The sequence below is a fragment of the Peromyscus leucopus genome, chromosome 15, assembly GCF_004664715.2.
Source record: "Peromyscus leucopus breed LL Stock chromosome 15, UCI_PerLeu_2.1, whole genome shotgun sequence".
Taxonomy (NCBI): domain Eukaryota; kingdom Metazoa; phylum Chordata; class Mammalia; order Rodentia; family Cricetidae; genus Peromyscus; species Peromyscus leucopus.
Genome location: NC_051076.1, coordinates 864,549 through 886,559, shown reverse-complemented (window position 1 = coordinate 886,559; position 22,011 = coordinate 864,549). Strand labels below are relative to the sequence as shown.

At 39.8% G+C, this 22,011-nt stretch overlaps 1 protein-coding gene across 1 annotated transcript in view; it reads left to right on the top strand.

Moving 5' to 3' along the window:
- Window positions 1–22,011, top strand: part of Mctp1 (multiple C2 and transmembrane domain containing 1) — a gene marked incomplete at its 5' end in the record, with an annotated part of 237,531 nt that overhangs the window by 140,868 nt on the left and 74,652 nt on the right. The window contains one exon of the mRNA XM_028891575.1: window positions 6,090–6,209. Within this exon, the coding sequence (XP_028747408.1) occupies window positions 6,090–6,209 (120 nt within the window). The remainder of the gene's footprint in view (window positions 1–6,089; window positions 6,210–22,011) is intronic.

Here is a 22,011-nt window from a genome sequence, read left to right as displayed (position 1 = left end):
GCCCAGCACATGGGAGAGTGCTGTGGGATGTCTTTCTGTGGGCTGAGACTATATGGTATTCTGATTGGTTGATAAAGAAAGCTGTTTGGTCAATGTTGAGGAAGAATAATGTTAGGCGGTACATTCAAACTGAAGAGACAGAAGAAGAGAAAGGTCAGGAGCTGCCACCAGGAGAGGCAAGAAGTGAAAGTACCAGTAAGCCATGAAGCCACATGGCAAGATAGAATAATAGGAATTAGTTGAATTGAGTTATAAGAGCTAGTTAATAATGTATCAGAGCCATATGCCAAACAATTTGTAATTAATATTAAGCCTCTGAGTGATTATTTTATAAGCAGCTGTGGAACTGTGGGGCCAGGTGGGACCAAAGAAACTTCTGTCTACAGGAGAGTATTCCCCACATTCAGGGTGAGTCTCCTTACCTTTTAGAAACCTCTGAAATTCCCTCACAGCCACACCCATAAGCTTATCTTCTGGAAGATTCTGAATCATGTCAAGTTGACAATCAAGGTCAACCATCTAACAATACACAGATATTGCCTCATTTGCTCCCCACAGCTATCTTATGAAATAGGTCAATATGAACTGAGAGACAGTAACTGACTTGTTCAAGATCCTATAATGCCAAAATGTCAGAAAAGGAACTAAAGCCACTTCTTTGGGCTTCTGTTGAATGTCCCATTCTGCCATAATACATTGTCTTCTTGGAGAGGGATGACTTACATATCAGTTTGCTTTTGCTGTTCATACATGTGCCAGAATTCCAAACTTGAAGCAACTACAAGTCATCAAGGCAACATCTGGAGGCCAACGCAGGTACAGTTAGGCATTTCTTCAGTACTCAACTACATACACTCAGGCATCTTCAGTTAGCTTCTCTTCCGTGAGTAGTTTTGCTTCTCCAGGCTGTCTGATTTTTCAGCTGAGGTGATGAAGGTGATGATAATGTGATCTTTTAGGCTTCTATTTTGATACTATATTCTGAATCATAAGAAATAATATGCTGCATCCAAGTCTTAGTGTGAAAGGGTATTGCAGAAGTCATGGGTACAAGGAACAAATTAGCAACATTACTGCACGTGATCACCACAAATTAAATGTAAAAGCACTAAAAATGTTACCCATAATGTCACTTCCATGGCTTCTTCATAGCTCTTACTCTTGAAGCCATAATTAACTATGGGAGGTATAGGAAAGATGGCAAGCTGTAAGGAGGACCAAAAATTGATGTGTAATAAGAGCCAATATGTTCTGCTTGCTGAGCACCTTTAGGTGCCAAGCCTTAGACTATTTCCTTTTCAAATCTGTAAAGTAAATAGTATAATTTCTACTTTTCAGATGAGAAAACTTAGAGAAATCCAATACCTGTCCAAGGCCATAGATCTAGGTAGAGACTAGGGATCTTGAATGCCTTTGAGTCCGATGTGAACATCTATGCTCTTTCCATTCTATCTTACTACAACAGCTCCTTGAGGAATATGCTAATCATAGCTAACAATACATGGCCAGTTAGAAGAGAGCTTCTAGGACACTTTTAACATACAGAGTGATACACAGAATTCTCAATTTGTTGGTTTGTTAATTTTTTTAAGATAGGTTCTCATGTAATTCAGGCCAGTCTGAAACTTGCTATGTACCTTGAGGATGACCTTCAATTCCTGACCCTCCTGCCTCAACCTACCAAATGCTAGGATTATAGGCATGGCCCACAATGCCAGGATTTATTGTTCTTTCTACCAGTGGAGAGCATAAGTGCTGGTACCATTTTAACTAGCATCTCATTTAGACTTTCTACTGCAGAATTCTAGTTATAAATCACAACATCTATCTTTGAGTTTAAAAAGAAAGTCAAATACCTGAAGCATTTTTAGTCTCTAATGAGAAAGGACAGCTAATGTAGGGTTAGTTGTTTTGTGTGTAAATGAAGGTGTGGATTCTATGAAAGGGAAATGCTAAAAGCCCAAATTAAAAAGTAGATACTAGGAATAGGATCCGGGCATGAAAAGGAAAAGCTACAGACTGAGTGATGGAGGAAGAGAATAGGAAAAGTATTCCAGGGTGATGCAATTGAATAAAATTAAATACTGCATAAATTCCTTTTAGCCTAATGTAATATTGAAACATTCTAGGATTTTTTTTTTTTTTTTTTTTTTTTTTGTTCTCTTTCTGTACAGGAAAAGGCAGTTCTAGAGTGAGGTCAGGACACATCCAACACCTTATGGTTTATATTTGTGGGGTGTGTGTGTGTGTGTGTGTGTGTGTGTGTGTGTGTGTGTGTGTGTTAGGGATGTATTTTTATTCTTTCATCTCATTACTGTATGGCTTTTGTCTACTCCCAAATCCATGAAAAAGTGTAGTCAGGACCAAGGACAGATCCGGGGTTTCCCTTGGCTTTGCATTTTCCCAGGATCCTTCTTTCTACTACCTCGCTGGGACATCTAAAGCCTGGCCTTCTGTATAATCTCAGGCTTTTTTAGAAAGGAAAAGTGACTCAGCCTGTACAGTTTGCCAAGGGAGGATGGAGGGAGGTCTAATGTAGAAAGAATGAGCTAAAAAGAATTCTATCACCCTGGGCCCTTTTCCTAGATCTTCAACTAGCAAGAGCTGGAATCACCTGTAACACTCTAGTGAGCAACTGCTTTTTCTTAGTGATTCTTAGCAACCTGAGTCCATAAAACATTTTTCCCTACTTTTGAACACGTGGTAAAAAAATTAAAACTGTTTTTATTGTTAAGCTATGTTAAATACCTTTTTATATATGATTTGAGTGTTGAAAAAGAAAAACTTAATGTTTTTCATTTGGAGTTCATCCAAAGTTCTATCATTTTCTTCCTTTTAAAGATGCTTTCTTTAAAAACATGGAAGCTGCTTCCACAGGAGCTTCCTAATGCACAGACAGTAAGAAAGGAGATCATCCTTCCATTGTAAGCATCGCTAAAGCAAATATAATTTCTTCCTTGATTTCTCTTTACTCTGTCTTCCCCTGATCCATGCTCTGGTAACTGTACATGGGGCACTTTGAACACCATAGAAATGCATGGGAAATGCTGTGTTGTTTTTGAGTGCTGTATTTCAAGAGTGCCAGTAATGAGTTAATTGGGGTATGAGAAGAGAATGATGTTTACTTTTGAAAAATACGCACAAAGTGCATCTTATTACCAATGCTTGAAGCAATTGGTGATGTTGAAAGACTACCATGGTGTTGAAAGATGCTTGAAGCAATACAGTCACTCTAGCATCAATGATCAGACATTACAAAACAGAATATCTCTCCTCAGCAGGTTGACATTATCCCACTGGATCATATTTAGCAATGAAATCATCTGAATCTCTTCCACATGAGCAGAACCCACTGAAGGCAGTGAATGCTCTCTGAGTGCTGGGGCATGTGCCACCAATGCTGCTCATGAATGCTCTCTGAAAACACAGGCACATGAGAAGGTCCAGAGGGAAAGAGTGGGTTCCCGTGACAGCACACAGTACAGCAGAAGGAGGGAAAGTCCTCTCTGGGGAAGCACTAAAGGGCATATTTACCAAACAGAAAATTCTAGAAGCATCCCACTTCATAATTCTGGGAGTATTTTCTCAAGTCAGCTAGTTTCTGGCAATGGTTCTATAGTGCTTTTATTAACACAAATAATTACACTGATGAATAATTTGGCATGGTCTTGAGTCCATTTACTTTGATTGGAAGTAAATGTTTAGCTACTGAGTCCTTACCCTGCCGAAGTCATGTTCTAAGCCCCAGGTGTAAAGCAGTGAACTGAAAAGAATCATCCATTCTCCAGGAGTTTGCATTATAGTGACTACCCAAAAATTGCAATAATTGTATCAAGAATTTATATGGGCTCTAATCAAAAGTAATTCCCCCCTTTACAAGTAGTGGTTGACTATCAAGTTTATCTCAGTTCATTTCCTGAAAGAGTTATCTTCACAAAAGCACATTTAATAATCCTAAACATCCATTATATGTCGCATGATCTTTGTACACATTATATAAATTTCAGAAATTGAATGGGAAGATTTTTTTTCTAGAAATCTTCCTACATTTTTGTTGGAAATAATGCATTGAAGTACATGGAATGGTTCTTATTCTGGAAGATGGGCCTATCGTTGTCATGTGGAATACTAAATAATTATATATATGTATATTGGTATCCATTTGAGTCATACATATCAGAAATCTAGTAAAATACATACTCTCAAACATTTTTTTAGATTTTTGATAGTTTTCTGAGGATATCACACAGTGTGTTTTGATCATATTTACCCTCCCTCCCCCAACTCTTCCCAGATGCATATGGACATTCACCCAACTTCATATTCTGAAAAAAAGCAAACCTTTCAAAACTAGTTTCTGCTTCCCAGTGTGTTCTTCCCCTGGAGAGGGGCTGACTTGCCAGGCGCTGAACTCCTAGAGCAAACCAGCTCTCCCTCTCCCAGCAGCCAACAGTTGCCAATACTCCACAGCCAGGAGTGGGATTTCACACCCAACTCCCCTTTCCTCTCTGAGATTTGGTCTAGCCTGTGCTTATACACGTTTTGTGAATGCTGTTGCAACCACCATGAATTCATACATGCAGTGGAACACACTGTTTCCAGAACACACTATTTCCATGTGGTCATCCACTGAAGTGGTACAGTAATCCCATAAAATCATCTCACATTTTAGAACAGCGATGTTAGAGGTGATTGCATTTATAGGACTCTTTTTACATATGAAAACAGAGAAGCGAAGTCACCAGACCCAAAGCCCAAGTTCTGTGCTCACAGGTAGTGTTCTCTCTGCCTCTTGAATAGGCCCAGGCCCTGGACTGATATTTACTAGGAAGGCCTTGGGTAGCACTGCTGTTTACATTAGTGTCCTTATGACCCTTCCCCTAACTCTCCGGGTCTATGAAATGCTTCTCTGAGCAGATGACTGAAATTCCCACTTATGCTACTGTTCAACTAAATCTTAGTAGGCAGATGGTGCTATGATTTCCAGTCAATAATTAGTAAACTTTCTGAGTATCACTAGTGTGGACAGAGCAGTATGTGTTTGCCCACATCCTGAGCACTGTGTTAGTTTTGCAGTTCTCAAAACTTATTATCCCCATTTTACAGAGGAAGAAATTAAGATACATGATATGGAAGCTATAGAAAGATTACACAGCTCCTTAACATTGAGGTCAGGTAGGAATTCTGCTCTTAATCCCACCTGATTTAAGGTGGCTATAGTCAGACAGCAGGAGCTGCAGACCCAGAGACCAAGGATGATCTGCCCAGGAGTGCCCTGGTGAAGAGGTGGGTGACTCACAACTTATGTCTCAAATCCTATTGTTTCCAATGGAAGTATGCATAGAATGGCTTCCTCAGTCACTCCAAGGTCTTACTCTGACACTTGTCTTACAATTAAAAATAGTTTATTCAAATAGGTAGGTAGTGTTAAAAGTCATGCACAAAACTTCCTTTGACAAAATTGGTCTTCACCTTCATTTGCAAACACTTGACTTTCTCAACAATAGCAAACGGTAAGCCAATTTCTTTTAACACTTGTTGGAAGCAGCGTTTTTTTTCATCATATGGAATCTTTGGGGTTCTGTGGTACAGATATGTTTTCACCTGCCTGTTATGCTTGTTCTGTTGTAGCATCAAGTGAGATTTGTGAAAAGAATGTCCCTGATGATAAATGGTGATTCACTCTTTGTGATTAAAACAGACAGACAGACCAAGCTATTCTGACAACACAGTGAAGCTCATTTTACTGAAAGACGAACAAACAAAACAACAACAAAAAACCCAAAGCTTTATTTTGTCTAATTTAACTGTAATTTCACAGAGGGAGAAAAACTAAAATTGTCCTCGACAGTGTACTGATACCAAGTTTTCCTTTACAGAATTAAACAAAGAGAAAATCTTGGCAGTGATTGTTGAGGGGTCAGTTGTGCTTCCAACAAGACGCTCACCAAGTTCTTCGGGCTGTTTTCCAGCTAACCTCCCTGCTCTGAAGCATGTAGACGTGGGTTCGGAGGGGGCTGGTGCGTGACAGTCCACCTAAGGAAATTCAGAATTGACTCCTGTCTTTGTCTCTTTTTTCTCCCCTGCAGCTCTTCCTCTTTGTCGTCTGGAACTTTGAGCTCTACATGATACCACTGTTGTTATTGCTACTACTGACCTGGAACTACTTCCTAATAGTATCAGGGAAAGATAACAGGCAACATGATACGGTAAGTCTCTGCATTCTTTGTGTGTTTTTGTTATTTCTCATCCTGCTGATGAGATAACATTGAATTCAGTTTTATAAACCAGAAACTCTGCCTACAAATATTCATGTTTGGAGGAAGGTTTTGTAAGCTCAGACCTAACAACTTCGGTTCTTAACACAATACAAAGTATCCGCCTGTTTCTGGAATGATTCAGTTTGATAGAAACTAAAGTGGGGAGTGTACAAACCGAGCTGCGGTTTAAAATCATTCATAGCTGTTATCCAGACCCTTATTCCTTTCAGTCTCCTGGTTGTTTTATGTCACAATGGATCCTGAACTAATAGATAATGTTACAGACTTGTTAATGATCAGACCAAATTAATGTATTCCACTTAAGACGGTTCCCTGTGTAAACTGTCATTGAAAGAAGAGTTGATGGTTCTTAGTCTGGAAAGTGTACTAAAGTACCTTCATTCAGTGAATCGTCACTAACAACAAGTTTATGAGTCAGGTATATTATGATACTGACTTGAGGATGAAGACCTCTCATTTAATCCAGGGAATGTTCAGCTAAATCTGTACTCCCCTTTGACATTTCTGAAAGTTCTTAGAATGTGTAAGGCAAGGAGCTGCAGGTCAGCTGACAAGAGGCTTGTGCTTTGCCCGGGAGTCAGGTCTGCCCCTCCTGGGTTGTATCAGTCACTGTCGTCCTAGCAAACATACTGGAGACTAGTCCACACGTGACTGAAGGGATACAGCATCTCCTCCAAGCTCAATGTTTGTAACTGTGTAACCTGTTGGGCAACTGTTGAAAAGAATTTAAAAGTAGATGAGGATATACTCTGTAGTTATATGCCACTATATTATCAAAGTTTTGAGTATTTCATAGACTCATTTGATTTATAATCAGGAAGTTTTTAGTTATTCTTGATACAGGATCTAATAATCAGGAATATTTGCCATTATTATGTTTGCCTATAACAAATAACACAATTATTTGGTTATCAGTTCAAAATACTAAAGTATTACACAACACTTTATTGTAATAATGCATATCAAATGAACTCACTGTCTTACTTGTGGCAAAACAAGCAAACAAAAAACAGTTCCTTTGAAACAAATGTGCATTTCAAATGGCAACATAAACAAATTATACTTCTTCTAAATAATTTTCCGTATCTTTAAGATAAATGATAAATACTAATATACAACCACCAAGTACATGATGGAGTTGTTTACTTTCTAATGTGTTGCTGTCTCTTTTACTAAATTAGACTAAGGTTGAAGAAACAAGTTCTTGGCTGGTCTTTGCATTTGTGAAAGTTTTTCACATATACTTTATAGATTAGATGTGTTCCAAGTGTTTGTGTATTGTATCCGTGTTGACTGTGCAAATGTATACTCTATGCCTGTGTATCTGGGGACCAGAGGAGACTGTCAGATGTCTTGCTCTATTGTTCTTGCCTATTGCCTTGAGACATGGTCTATCATTATTTCTGCTAGAGTTTCTGGAAGGGAGGGGTCCTTAGTATCCACACGCCACCACCCCACCCCCACCCCCCCCCCCGCCCCGCCGCCAGTCCTGTGGTTCCAGGCACATACAGCCATGCCCTGACATTGTGTAGGTGCTGGAGATTCAGAATCAGATCCCCATGCTTAAAGAGCAAATGTTCTTCCCATCTGAGCCATTTCCCTGGGCCCTAAAACATTTTATTTTGTAAACTCTATCAAGCCAAATACAAGATTGCTGATAAAGGCTTTAATGGTTAAGCAGTATCAATAGACAAGAAGTTATTTTTATTGCTAAGGATATATATTTTAAATTGCATGCTAAGAGACAGGCCCAAAGTGCTATAAGAATTGATGTCTTGGGGACTAATAGGTAATTTCTTCTTCAATTAATTCAGGATTTTTTCTCTAAGAAAATAGGGCTGTCTCAGACAATTACATTTTTGTCCTGGTTATCTCAGGGAGATGGTTGAAAGAGAAGACTATCTACTTTTCATTCAGCTGTCTTGAGGCATATTTGCAAACAAGATTATTTGCAAATAAGAAAAGTAGTAATTTAGTTTAGTTTCTAAGTCCTATGGGATTCATTTTGAAAAGTTAGGCATTGATTTGAGAATTCTCAGTTAAAAAAATTCTTAAATTGTAAACTCCATTATTTTTCCTAGAACATACCTGCCTTGTGTAGAAAGTCCACTGTTAGAAGGAAATTTGTAATATACAATTTATCTTTGGTACTTAAAATTCTCTGAAACTTTAAGCGTATAGAACAATTACATAATATATAACTTAAATTGCATAATATACTTTTTAAACTGCCCTTTATCTTTTACAACATACAACACTAAAACAGAACTTTCCAGATCTTCCTTTCAAGCACATCTATTCTTACAGTTTCTCTCTTTTAGCCCTGGACAACATTTTATCCCCCAGCACAGCCCCCCCCCCTCAGACATTCTATAGCTTAACCCATTTGAAATGTCAGCTACACTCCATAATGCCCAGTAATTGCCTTTTATTTGCCCAACGCACACATATCCACATATTCTTTTCTTCCCAGGGACTGGAGCAGCAATCACAACGTTTCTTTCAACTTCTCATTCACTGGCTCAGTTGAGACCTTACGTAACTCTTAAATCCAATTTGTCTAATTATGTGTTTTCTGGCATACCCAGCTGTGCATTTTAACTGCTTTCTCCTTTTGAAAGAAGACCTTGATTATACTTTGCTGGTTACAGATTTTCTGTCAGTGTGTCTGTGTGTGTCCATGTGTGTCCTTGTGTGAGTGAGTGTGTGTGTGTGCGCGCGCGCGCGCGCGCGCGTGCGCACGTGCACAAGAGTGCACATGAGCATGCATGTGCATGTGTGTACATGTATGGGTGTGCATGTGTGTCTGAGTATCTACAAAACTTTGTTGAAGCTTTTAGCATGTATAAAAAGTACACAAGACCTCTGGGGTGAATTAATTACACTGTTGACTGACCTCAAACCAGGAAACTTCCTGAAGAGGGGGTGGGGGGAGAGAGAGAAAGCTGGGGGCTGTTTCTGCTATGAAGGGGAAATCTTAGAAAATTTAATTAGGGTGAAGACCAAAAAAAAAAAAAAAAATCAAAATGACTTTTAGATCTACATAGAAAAGAGACAAAAGTCAGTAATAATGTCACAACACATGAAGTACATAGATGGCTGAAAATTCTCTCTTTAACATATTGACTGATAGTTGAGATTAATACCCAGCAGGAAAGGGCTTCCTCATGTATTGATTATTTATTAAGCCCCTCAGCCCGTGGATCACCAGCACTAAGCCCCTCCCTCTTTTCCATCTAGTGCTTCTAGTTTCAACAGAAAAGGGAGACCTGATACATTTAGCAAGCAGGCCCTGTTAAGGACTGGATGAGCAGACAGCTATTTCTGGGGTGAATCTGTAGCCCCGAGGGAACCCACAGGAAGAGGTGTGTTAGAAACGCCGTTCTTCCTGGCTATTTCCTACTCAGAATTGTGAAAAGTAAGAAACGCTGGGTCTCAGTCCAGCCAGTCTGGGACCATGGTGTGAAAATTTGCAGTACAAGAGTTGTTTGGCTTTTCCAGAGGAGCCTGTTTAATACATATACCATTCAGAAATGTCCCTGGCATGAAAGGGATATAAAGACAGAAATGCCACCCTTTCTCAGTTTGAGCTGTCACTCCAAAAGCTGAGGAAAATTCCTCCCGCACTGCCTATTGTACCACCTGTCCAAATACAGGCCCAGCCGGCACAAGTGTCATCAGTGGAAGAGCAGACACCAGGAACACCCTTTAGTGGGGCTTTAAAATTACCGGACTCGCGTTGCGTCTCAAGTCCGGCGCGGAGCACTGAGTAGGCCTGTCTTACTAGCTGTCTCTCTGGAGACCAAGCTGATTGGGTGGAGCCCCCTAGAGCCCCCATCCTGTATTTCCATCTGTAGCAATTAAGAGAGAACACTCCGGCGGAATAAGCATAGTTGTGGAACCTTCCTTAAGAAAAGGGACCAGGCCTCAGAAAGTGAAGTTTGTAGATTTTTTGTTTGTTTGTTTGTTTTTATTAAGAAAAAATTTTTATTTATTTTACACACCAAAGACCCCTTCTTCCTTCCTCTCACCCCTCCAGCCTCCCCATTTCAACACCTTCCCACCCCCCGCCATTCCCTCCTACAAGAAGGTAAGGCCTCCGATGAGGAGGAACATTTAGTAGAGGCAGGTCCCAGCCCCTCCCCCTGCCTCAGAGCTGTTCGGACATTGAGAGCAACAATTAATAAATGAGACCTCCTGAAACTGAGAAGCTTCTGTAAGGCAAAGGACACAGTGAATAAGACAAAATGACAGCCTACAGAATGGGAAAAGATCTTCACCAACCCCACATCTGACAGAGGACTAATCTCCAAAATATATAAAGAACTCAAGAAACTAGACATCAAAATAACAAATAATCCAATTTAAAAATGGGCTACAGTGCTAAACAGAGAGTTCTCAACCGTTTGTGTTCTTAACCACAGTCATGCTTTTTTCCTTGGCTCTATTTTGGTACATCCCACTTCCCCCTGAGCAAAGACAGCAGCACTGACTCCACCCTCAAGCACATGCCTTGATGGACATTCGTTAGCTTCCTCCCACTTTTTACTGTTAACTCGGAGAAATGGAGCAGATATTTATTAAACAGTTTCTATACGTCAGGTATACTGCTAAGCCTTTTGGAGACATCACTCTTTTCATTCTTTACAATAATTATATCAAGTGAACTATTCTAAATGCTTTTACCCCTAATTTATAAAATTGGAAATTGAAATGCAAGATAAACAAGGAACTCCACCACACAGTCAGTGTGAAGTGAGAACAAGTCTGCTACTTTCTGAAGCCTGGGGCTGCTTTTGTAGTGCCCGCTGGAGCCTATCTCTTTATGAGTTAGACTCACTTCTGCACCATTCCACAGACTCAAGTATTCCACCAAGGGCTGCTTTCCAGACAAGAGCACTGGCAGAAAACATAATAATCTCCGTGGGTGCCCAGGGCACTCCACAGAACCCCAGATGCCCCAGATTCTTTCTCATAAGCTTCTCAGTGACTTCTTAAGGAACGATGCAGACATCTGCTCCAGTCCAGGCGCTGCCTTCATTTGGGAAGTGTTGGTGGCCCGTGGAGTGACTCTCTACTCACCCAGGTGAGCATGGGAGGAGTAAGTCAGAGCTGAGCATCCTGCACAGTTGTGAAGAAAGTCTTGGAATTTTTTGGCATACAGACATTCTTCAAGCAGGATTTTTTAATTACACTTTAAAAGAACATTCATCTCCGCTGTCATGATATGCCTCCTACACAGCAGTCTCGGTTACTAATCAATGGTAGCATGAAAAAGACAGAGTGGGGCAGATCAATGAAATCACTCTGACTCATGGTATGACTGTGACATAAATGGAGACAGAGTCTGCCTTGTTAAAACACGAGTAAACACTGGAATGTTCCGTTAGTTCTTCCAATGAGAAGGCATTTGCTTCTTCTCCCTTCTCTAGTGGTACTCAATTTGTTTTCTCATCGGCTCTGAGCCATTTAAGCCCAGATGCTTACCACTAGAAACAAAGCTTGGAAGGAAGGAAACGCTGTTGGAAAATTGGGATTGGTCACCACAGGAACATTTGGTGTCTGTCCTGAGTCCCTTCAGTCAAACACATTTATTATGTTTTCTGCCAGTGCTCTTGTCTAGAAAGCAGCCCTTGGTGGAATACTTGAGTCTGGGGAATGGTGCAGAAGTGAGTCTAACTCATAAAGAGCCCCAACCGGGCTGGCCAAAGCCAAGTTGAGAGAGGAGAGGACTGTTCGCAAAAGCGCTTTGTATACACCATTGGTTCAACTTCAGTGGGATTTTATCATCCACTGAAAGTAACATAGAGCACAAGTCTTCTGTGTTTTTCTCTCAGTACCAAAAAAGACCACATCTTCAGTGCTCTTAACAGAAGCAGCTCTGAGTCATCCAGCCTCTGAACACATCTAAAAATGGATGATCGCTCTTTTCTCCTTTGTGCTTTCTCAACTTTTCAGAGGTTACCAGCTTGCAAATATCTGAGGAGGACCATGAAAAGAATCAGACCTTTAGTTCCCCAAGAATCCTGAGCATAAGGCAGTTGAAAGTTAGAGCTGATTAGATGCCATAGGAAAGTGCACCCCACAACCTTCCAGAGACGCTCATTACCCACTTAATCCCGCTGACTGGTCACAGTGTAGAGTGATACTGGAACACGTGGATGCCGATCACTGCATCAAGACTTGCACGTGGCCCTTTGTCTCTCATCCCAGCCTCCACCTTTACCATCACCACCATGGTATCATTTCCCTCTCTCAGAAAATGACTAGACCTTCCCTTGTGCACACTCCAGCCCTGCAGCCCGAAAGATTCAACCAGAGTTGTGAAGGACACATTTAGCAAATAAAAACACCGGTGACCTGGGCTAGAGAGGTGGTTCAGTGAATAAGAGCACTTGCTGTTCATGCAGGGTACCAGGGTTCAGTCACAACTGCTGGTAACTTCAATTCCACAGGGAGCAGCACCCCTTTCTAGCCTCTTTGGGCTCCTGCAAGAACACAGTGAACATACACTTATATAGGCATACACATACATAAAAAAGTCTTTAAAAAGACCACAGATGACTGATCAAATCAGAATTTCAGGTAGCAATAAAGCTTCTAATAAAATTCTAATTTATCAGAATGCCCTGTAAGCATCTGGTAATTTTAGTTATATTTTTATTTGAAGACTAGGAGGAGGGTCATCATCCTGAAATAAAAATCTGATTGGGACAATTGTGCTGTATTGGTTGTTCCCTGGGGTCTTCAAGGATGGCTGGGAAGTCTCCTATAAGAAGGATCCATGCAAACCACAGCTTTGGGCTTTTCTTCTGTTTATTCTGGCATGGTTGCTTGTGTTCTGTTGTTATTGCCTGTGCAACTCCTTGGTTCCCACCACACAGATGAAAGGCGGGAAGAAGGGCTGAGGCGATTGTTTGGGGAGTGAAGTACTTACTGTGCAGCCACGAGTCCCTGCCTGAATCCTCAGAATCTGTGTAAAATCCAGTGAGCATCTGTGATTGCAAGGGCCTTACCGTGACAGGGGCCCTGGGACTAGAGAGTCCCCAGGCCTAATGAAGAGTAAAGAGCCCTGCCTCAAAGAGGATGGAACGCAAGGTCCAATACCTGAGGTTGTCCTTTGACCTTTACACATGTGCCCTGGAACGTGCACCCCGACACACACACTCTCTCTCTCTCTTTTAAAGAAACAAAGAAAGGCAGGAAGTTGAGACTGATGTGTCTTCCTTTGGGTGAGTGAGGAAACTGAACCAAAACAAGATGGTGACTTCAGCAGAGCTGGTTCACTGGGGTGGGCGCTCTGTGTGGAACAGAGGTGCAATGCAGGCCGCACACAAACATGGTGCCAGCCCCATGGAGTCCCGGGAGCCATGTAGACCCTGTGCACTGACATGCAGCCTGGTCGGAACACCGACTCATTACCACAAAGGTCCAAGAGAATACACTACGGCTCTGCAGCCGAAGGGCATGACACAGACATGGAGCGCTGGGGCCAACTGGCAGCTTGTCACAAGCCAGGTGCTCTGCTCTGAGGCGTCTCCTCAGCTGTGTGTGCAGCAGCCCAACAAGGCTGAGCTGCTGACACCAAGAGGTGTTTGAGGAGTTGAAGAGCTTGGAGAGGCGATGGGTCAATGGTCTGTGGACAGCAACGCCAAGAGCACGGGAAGGACAACATGTCTGTGGCTTCCCGAATTTCCACTCACTCTCTCTGCTTTCTAGTCGCTTCTTGAAAAGGCATTTATTTACTTGTGTAGATTTTTATTGTTCATTCTGCTTATTTTGAAATGTATCATATCAAGTCCATCATTAGCTCACTCACATTTATCTTCTACAGCATAGCTAGAATGATCCTTTATATTGCAGAAAACCTTCTAACAAACATATTTTTTAATGTCTGCATTATGTTTTCATTATGAAAATACTATATTTTTTTCTTATTAAACATCGTTTTTATAAAGTATTTGCTTCAGTTTTTTGTTGTTGTTGTTTGTTTGTTTTCATTTCAATGCTGGAAGGAAAACTCGAAGTGAATATTTGGGCAATTCCTTCTCAGTAAAGTCCTCAAAGGACCTCTGGATCAAAATACATTCATTTTGAAGATTTTTTTTTGTATGTAATATGATCGGTCACCTTCTAAAAGGTTCACATTTTATTATGTGTCTGGGTGATCAGCTCCTACCCTTCCTCCAGGAGAGCCATTGATGACTCCTCACTGGTTCTCTTACCACCAGTCCACATTATCACCCGCTCCCAAGAGTGTGAGCGAGACAACTCCTCGGAGTTCTCTTATCTCTCTGGCATAAATTCATTTGATATATTTGCTGCCAAATTGCCTGCTTTTAGATCTAAACCATGTTATTTGAAACTCAGTAGTTTCAGGTCATCTTTGACTAGTCAAAATGTACCTTCTGTCTTAGGATTTTTATTGCTATGAAAAGATACCATGAATATGGCAACTCTTAATAAGGAAAACATTTAATTGAAGGCACTCACTCACAGTTTCAGAGGTGCAGATCATTATCATCATGATGGGGAGCATGGCAGCATGTAGGCAGACATGGTGCTGGAGGAGTAGCTGAGAATCTTATATCTTGCAGGCAACAGGAAGTCGACTGAGACACTGGGTGGTATCCTACGCATAGAAAACCTCAAAGCCTGTCCCCACAGTGACACACTTCCTCCAACAAGGCCACACCTCCTAATTGTGCCACTCCCTCTGAGATTATGGGGGCAATTACATTCAGATTACCACACTTCCCATGGCTGTTTGCAATATATCCCACTTGTACCTCATCTAGCTGACCCTGAGCCCAACACATCCCACAGCTGCTGACTATTATAAAACAAATTAGTTAACATGAGAATCAAATAAACAAGTTCCAGCTTTTGCCTATAGTTTCTTTAAATTAACCCAGGAATAAATTAACCCTAATAAACACATAGTCACACATGTCCTATCTTCATTCCATATGTTCCACCTTCTGACTGAATGCCCCGCTGGCTCTGGCTGTCCCTCCATCTCCCCATGGTCCTCCTAATGTCCCTGAAAACTTTGCTAGAAATTTCTTTTGTTTTATGAATTTTATTTCACCCCATCATTGTGTCTACCTGCTGACACATCTGAGCCTTCTGAGCACCTAGTCAGGCATGTGTCTACTTGTCTTCCCCCAGGAGAGCTCATCTAGTAAGTATGTATCATGGCTCGTAACTACTCCTGGAGACCTCAAGACCAAATTAGAAAGCAAAATACAGAGGGAAAACAACTGCTCACTATTTGTAATCATTGGTTCATTACAAGTCTCTCTCACCACCCTGGGATGGTTGCATTTAATTCGAGCACAGAGGAATATCTCTCAGACATAGCAGCAGAATAGTTGCTCAAAAGACAGTTGCTGACTCCAGACACTGTGGCTCATTCTGTAATTCTAGCACTCATGAGGCTGAGGTGGATTGCTGTGAGTTCTGGGCCAGCCTGAAGTACATAGTAAAACCTTGTCCCAAAATAAAAATGTTTGATAAATAAACAAATACTTTACCTTTCTTTTCCAGTCAAAAGTTGTATAAATTTACACGAAAATTCTTTAAAATTTGGACGTTAACAATCAAAGATGACTAAATTGTGCCCATTTCCTGGGCAGTCTGTGACACACTGGATGAGCAACCAACTAAATCAAACACCTGACTATATTAGGTGTGTTTGTGATAAGTAGAGTATTAAAAGATGCCCCATAATGACTACGTGTGCATTGCACACGTAAAGAAATCTGGCCTGGCTATCTGTGGCTCTGCAGTTTCTGCCCAGCTCCTGAGTCTGTCCTTTTTTCCCTTACTGACTCTGTGTTTACCTTTAATACTTCCTCTTCTTGTGGCCTGCCCTTTTACTCCATTCTCAGACTATAGCTGAACTTAAAATTGGAAAGATAAAACTGTAGAATGATGGGAGATGAGTGTTACCAGTACGTGACATGTACGTTCACACAGAAAATGATGCTAGGGAAATACTTCTATTTTTAAAAGGCAATCTTCTAAAGATCTCCTTGCCGGAAGCACAGTCCTCGCTTTAAATCTATCAGATTCAGAAGAGATTTGAGAGTTTAAAGTTAGTGGCAGTTGTCTGAGAAGACATAGTTAGTCTCATACTTTAGCCCCTCCCACCTGCCTGAACTCTTCCTGGCCGCTCTGCTTCTAGTGGAAGTAATGAGGCAGAGGTGCTTAGTTCTTAACAGAGAGTGAGTTCTTCCCTGAAACCCAGCTGTTTCCACCAAATAAAGTGTCTTGGCCACTGGAGGAAATTTGAAAGCATTGCTTTATGATTTGTGCTTTATAAAAGCACACCCTTTCTGGAAAGGGCTGGAGCCCTAGACAGATACCGGAGTACCAAGTCCCTTAACTCCCCTCAAAACCTCCTGTGGGTTCTTCAGATTGTCTCACTCAAGTGCTTTTTCTCATATAAGTCAGCTTTTATAAAGTATCTGTGCTTCAAAAGGCCTATTTCTCTAGTCTTGTCTTCTTTAATTGAGGGATGAGATACCAGAGAAATGAACAAAAGGGACTGACCAGTTTCTCAGGGCTCAGGATGGATTCCCTACTTCTAGTGACCTTTCTCATACTTTCCAGATGATTTTGCCTCGTTCTTTTCCTGACACCAAACTATTAGAAATACTCTGATGAAGGAGGTGAGATGGAGGCCGCCTGCTCACACATGACCTGTAGCTCGTTCACACTTCTATCACAGTCTGCATGGATGGTCAGGTGGAAGGGTTCACGTATATGGGTGGGCACTTTTTATTGGTATTTTATGTGTGAGGCTGACTATGGTGTATGTAATGCTAGTATAATTATGTGTGCATGTGCTTGTGTATATGTGGGCCACAGCTGACATAGGTTGCTCTCCACCTTTATTTTTGGAGGCATGGTCTCTCACAGAACTTGAAGTTCATTGATTCAGTGAGCATGGCTTTGTCTCTGCTCCCCATGCCCCACTCCAGCACTGGGGCTACTGGTGTGCACCACCATGCTCAGCTTTTACATGCGGGGGCGGGGGGGGCTGAACTCAGGTCCTCATGCTTGTACAGTGGATGCCTTAGCAACTGGGCCACGTCTTGATAGATGTTTATTACCTCTGACTCAGGAAGTTATCAAGATCTTGAATATCCACATTAAAAAAGTAAAAGTGAATAATAAATGACATGTCTATCAGTTGATAGAAGACGCTTATGAATCAGCAACATTACTAGGGATCTAATTGCCCTGGATCTTGTATTTGTCAAGTAGTGTGAGGTATATTTGTCAATAACACAACTTTTAAGCTTTTCTACCCTTTCATATATGGAACTGGAATAGTATGGTAGTAGACAAACTGAAATTTACACTTTTGCGGGCATTATCAATCAGTTGTTATTGAATATATTTAATCATGTAAGAAAAAGAAGATAACAATTACACATCATCATTTCAAAAATAACTGAGACTTCAGCTACTGTTGCTTTTTTGAGAAGGCAGATTATTATACAGCATTCCCAAATAATTGTCATTTCTACTATCAATGGCCAAACAAATAACAAATCCAAGGATTAAATTCCAAGCTTTCTATTTGTTAGCTACACAAATTTATTCATCGTCCTACACCTTAATTCTCTCTGCAGAGCAATGAGGACAATAGCTACATTGTTGGAGTTTTCCAGGGATTTATGAGCCAACACAATGTGCCAAGCACATAGAAATGACCACTAGTTACCTTACCTTGTAATAACAGAGTAAGCCATTGTGAGTATCAAGGGTGGCTTACATGTTGCATTAGTCAACAATGATCGTGAAATATTGCCTTCTAAGTTTTTACCAAGAATGATGATTTTCACTGGGCATGGAAGTCCTGCAATCAAAACCATCTTGGAGTACATAGTGAATTCCAGGCCAGTCAGGGATACATAATAAGACTTCCTTTAAAAATTGTGGTTTTTTTTCCCATAGCCATTAGTCATTTTAAGTATCAAATGTGTAGGTAATGTCATAGTAAGACTTCTTGTGTGCCCAATCAGCCTGCTGTGTATAGGCGAGTGATTCAAAAACAAAAAATGTATATACTAATATCAATAAAAAGTATCAAATGGTAAAAATTAAAGTATATGATAAAATTTGATTAAAGAAAATCTTTAGCAGATTAAAACCTCTTAGAAATGCATTTCCATGGAGTACTATAGATGTATGTTACTTTTCAGGTTATATTCAGAAATATCAGAAAGAACTTTTTCTTGATTATTGTACTGTACCTCTGCACTGTTCCCAGACAAAGGCAGGCCACACCACAGCTGACATGGGACATCTCACTGAAAGCACTGTTAGGTCCACCAAAATCCCCTCTCCTAAAAGCCTCATAAAAGACAAGTCGGGAAAAAGAAGGGGAAAGGTATCCCTCTACCAGCACGCCATGCCTGGAGACGGGCAATTTTAATAAATCAGAATGGAACATGAAAATGTCAACTTAATCAAGCATTTAAATTTTATTAATCAAGCCTAATTTTTATGAGTGCAAATAATCACTGAAGCTGGACAAATTTGTTCTCGATTGCATCAGAAACATAATTTTAATATTTAATGGACTGATGAATTTAAATGGAGAATTATCTTTATGAAACATGCTCTTCATAATTTGCCATTAAATGAGAAATAAAAAATCAACATAAATCTTACATAAAGGTTATTTAACTAAATGTTGGTACTATAAATATTATAAATGCATTGTGCACTAATTTAGCAATCACATAGTACACTACATAAAGCAGAAATGATAAGTGCACCAGGCAGGCTTCAGCGAGACTAGGGAGCGAGCGCTGACTTATTTCGGGAAGCTCATGAGCTATACCAGGTAGTGTGAGGTTCCTGGCCATTCTTTTCACTCAGGCTTTTAAGCTAAAATTTATCATTCACTGCACATGTTCTTTTCAATCCAAATGTAGGTCCAAGCATATTAGGGCTTTCTTTTGTGAAGATGATTCTTTTTATGCAAAAAAAAGATTAAAAATATTTTATCATTACTTGTAGAAAAATACATAAGCTAAGGACTGAAGTCTTGGGACTGTGATTTTGCATCAACGCACTTCATTTTTAAAGCTGAATATTCTGACATAATGTTCTCAGTTTTTAGAACATTCTAGGTGAAAATTATCAAAAGAAAAAACTTAATATCTAAGTCTTTTCCCTGAACACACAACCCATTCCACCTGCTCCCTCCGTGACTCAACATACTGCTTAAAATAGATAATATGAATTTTCTTAAGTGTTCAGAAGATCTAAAATTTTGGCGATATTAGGCTCTAAGAGAAATGCTTATTTGCAAATGTTTTTCTTATAGAGCCCAAATGTTTCAGATGTGCAGTGTTTATCTGTGATACAATGTGCTAAATTATGCATTTGCTTACAACAGAAAGGGCTGGTGCAGCCTTCGTGTTCTCAGCACACCTGATGGAGTTAGAGTGGGACAGCGTGTGCAGGTGTCAGGGCGTGCGCCATAGCAGAGGCCATGCAAACCTCTCTTCTTGCACTACGGAACTGTTAAATCAATAGCATGGAGCTTGCATGAGGCAGCTCAAAGGCACAAAAACTACCAAGGCTGCTTCAAAGTCTGAGACATTTCAGGTTATGTCTTTCTTGTTAAAATGGTGTGTGAGGAACGAAACTTGGGTTTTTAACATAAAAATTTAAGAAATTTACTTTTTTAATATGAACTCTTTATTATTTATGAACAGAATATTTTACTTCAAAAATACTGTCTTTTTAAATAGATTAATAGTAAGTCCTCTTTTAATTTTACTTGAAAACCACATTAAACCATTCAAAATGTTTGCACTTTTATACACCTTAACTGTAATTTGGCAAATAACACTTTCAAGAAAACATAATTTTTAGTAGTGTGTTACAGGTTAATGGTCACCCTATGATCCTGTTCAGCTGAATTAACACACAATATTATAAAGACACCAAAAATTCTTGGCATGCAAAAATACAATACATTGTGAAGCCTTTAGATGGAGACATAGTTCAAATAAACACTAGAATTCTCACAGTGCTTTGTGTAAGAATTAACATTTAAGAAACTAGAAGGAAATATGAAGAGAAATTCATCTAAGATGCTTATGTTGGATATAGAATTTGTATTAGTTATTGTTTAGCCCTTCTTAGTGGAACGGTTTCTCTGCATATTAAGTTAAACTGACACTTAAGAAAATGAAAGGTTATATCCTTTTGGACACTCAAGTAAATTTACTGTCTGTATGCCTTCCAGCAAAGCATATTATACTGCAAATGAGAATGCTGTTGATGATGCAGAATACAGGCTGTACATGATCAGTGGCATGAATCAAGAGTCACCCGGTAGCCATATTAAAGCCATACTCTTATTAAGAACCAGACTAAATTACAACATGACACTTCCCAAAAGGAGCCACGGAAATGCATTCTCCATGAAATAATTGTCTTTGAGTCTCTGTAAAAATCAGGAAGTCTTTTAGCAGTGAGTGTTAATGCTTTTCTTTCTAGTCTGCCTTCTTTTGTCTTGCAATACATTCAGCTTCACTGGCAAGCTACTACACTAATTATTATTACATCCAGTGTTCCAGTTATCTTGATGACTACTGTAGCTGAAATACTTCAAGGTCAAATTCTTAATAGTGTGAATCAAACTAGGAAGTCATCATACATTTGTTTGCTTTGAGAAGTACTTGGATGAAAATGAATTTTAGAGCTGCTTATGCATCATTACTTTTACAAGCAATTAATAAATTACATATGTAGTTTTCTTGTTACATTCATTCTGTAAAAGTTTCTTCTTAAACATTTTAGAGGTAACAGAGGTCCAAGCACATCTACAATGATCTTATTGACAACAGAAGTTTTCAGCCAGAACTCTGGTACTCTCAAACCCAAAATCATTTAAATTGTTCTGTACATTTTCTCAGTCCCTACACATCCATACTTTCCTATTGTATGTATACCTGTAATAAATCCATTGGCACAGAAATGCATGCTCTGCTGGGCTTGTGCATTTCTTTGATCTAAACAAAATCCAGGCTAGGATGAAACAGTCTTCTCTCCCCTAGTGTGTCGCTCCCTGCAATGGGCATGGTCACATGTCCTGTGATGCAACCTAATACAAGCATCTGTACCCATTGGGAATTTTAAATATGTAATTAAACACAAAACTTCTGACAAGTTTCTTACTTTAATATTTAACATTGCTATTGTGCATCTGGCCAGCAGTGATTTCTTTAAATGTGTTGGGTTTTTTTTTTTTTATAGACTATTGAAGTCAAAACATTTGAATTGTGCAACTATTGTTTCTGAGCCTAGCAAACCATGCATTTATTCAAAGATTGTCTTCAAGGAGAAGTGAACTGTTGTCTGTCAGCGTTGACTTTGGGTCAATTTAGGGCTCTATGTGTCTAATGGTAATAGGTTAATATCACCCAGTTACTTTCACTTTTTTTTAATGTAAAGAGTTTTAAATAATGAGAAGACATTATTCATAAGGAAAATAATACTGGCATGTTTTCATAATTTTCAAGGACCTTTAAATGTCCTCTTACCACCCTAGATGTGTGCACACACCCTAAGTTGGTATTACAATGTATTGTTGATAACTGCGGTGATTTTAATAATGGAGTTAACTAAATCCACTTATTTCTAGCCTTTCTCTGTGTTCTTCAGAACCATATCAGTCACCTCTCATGATCAA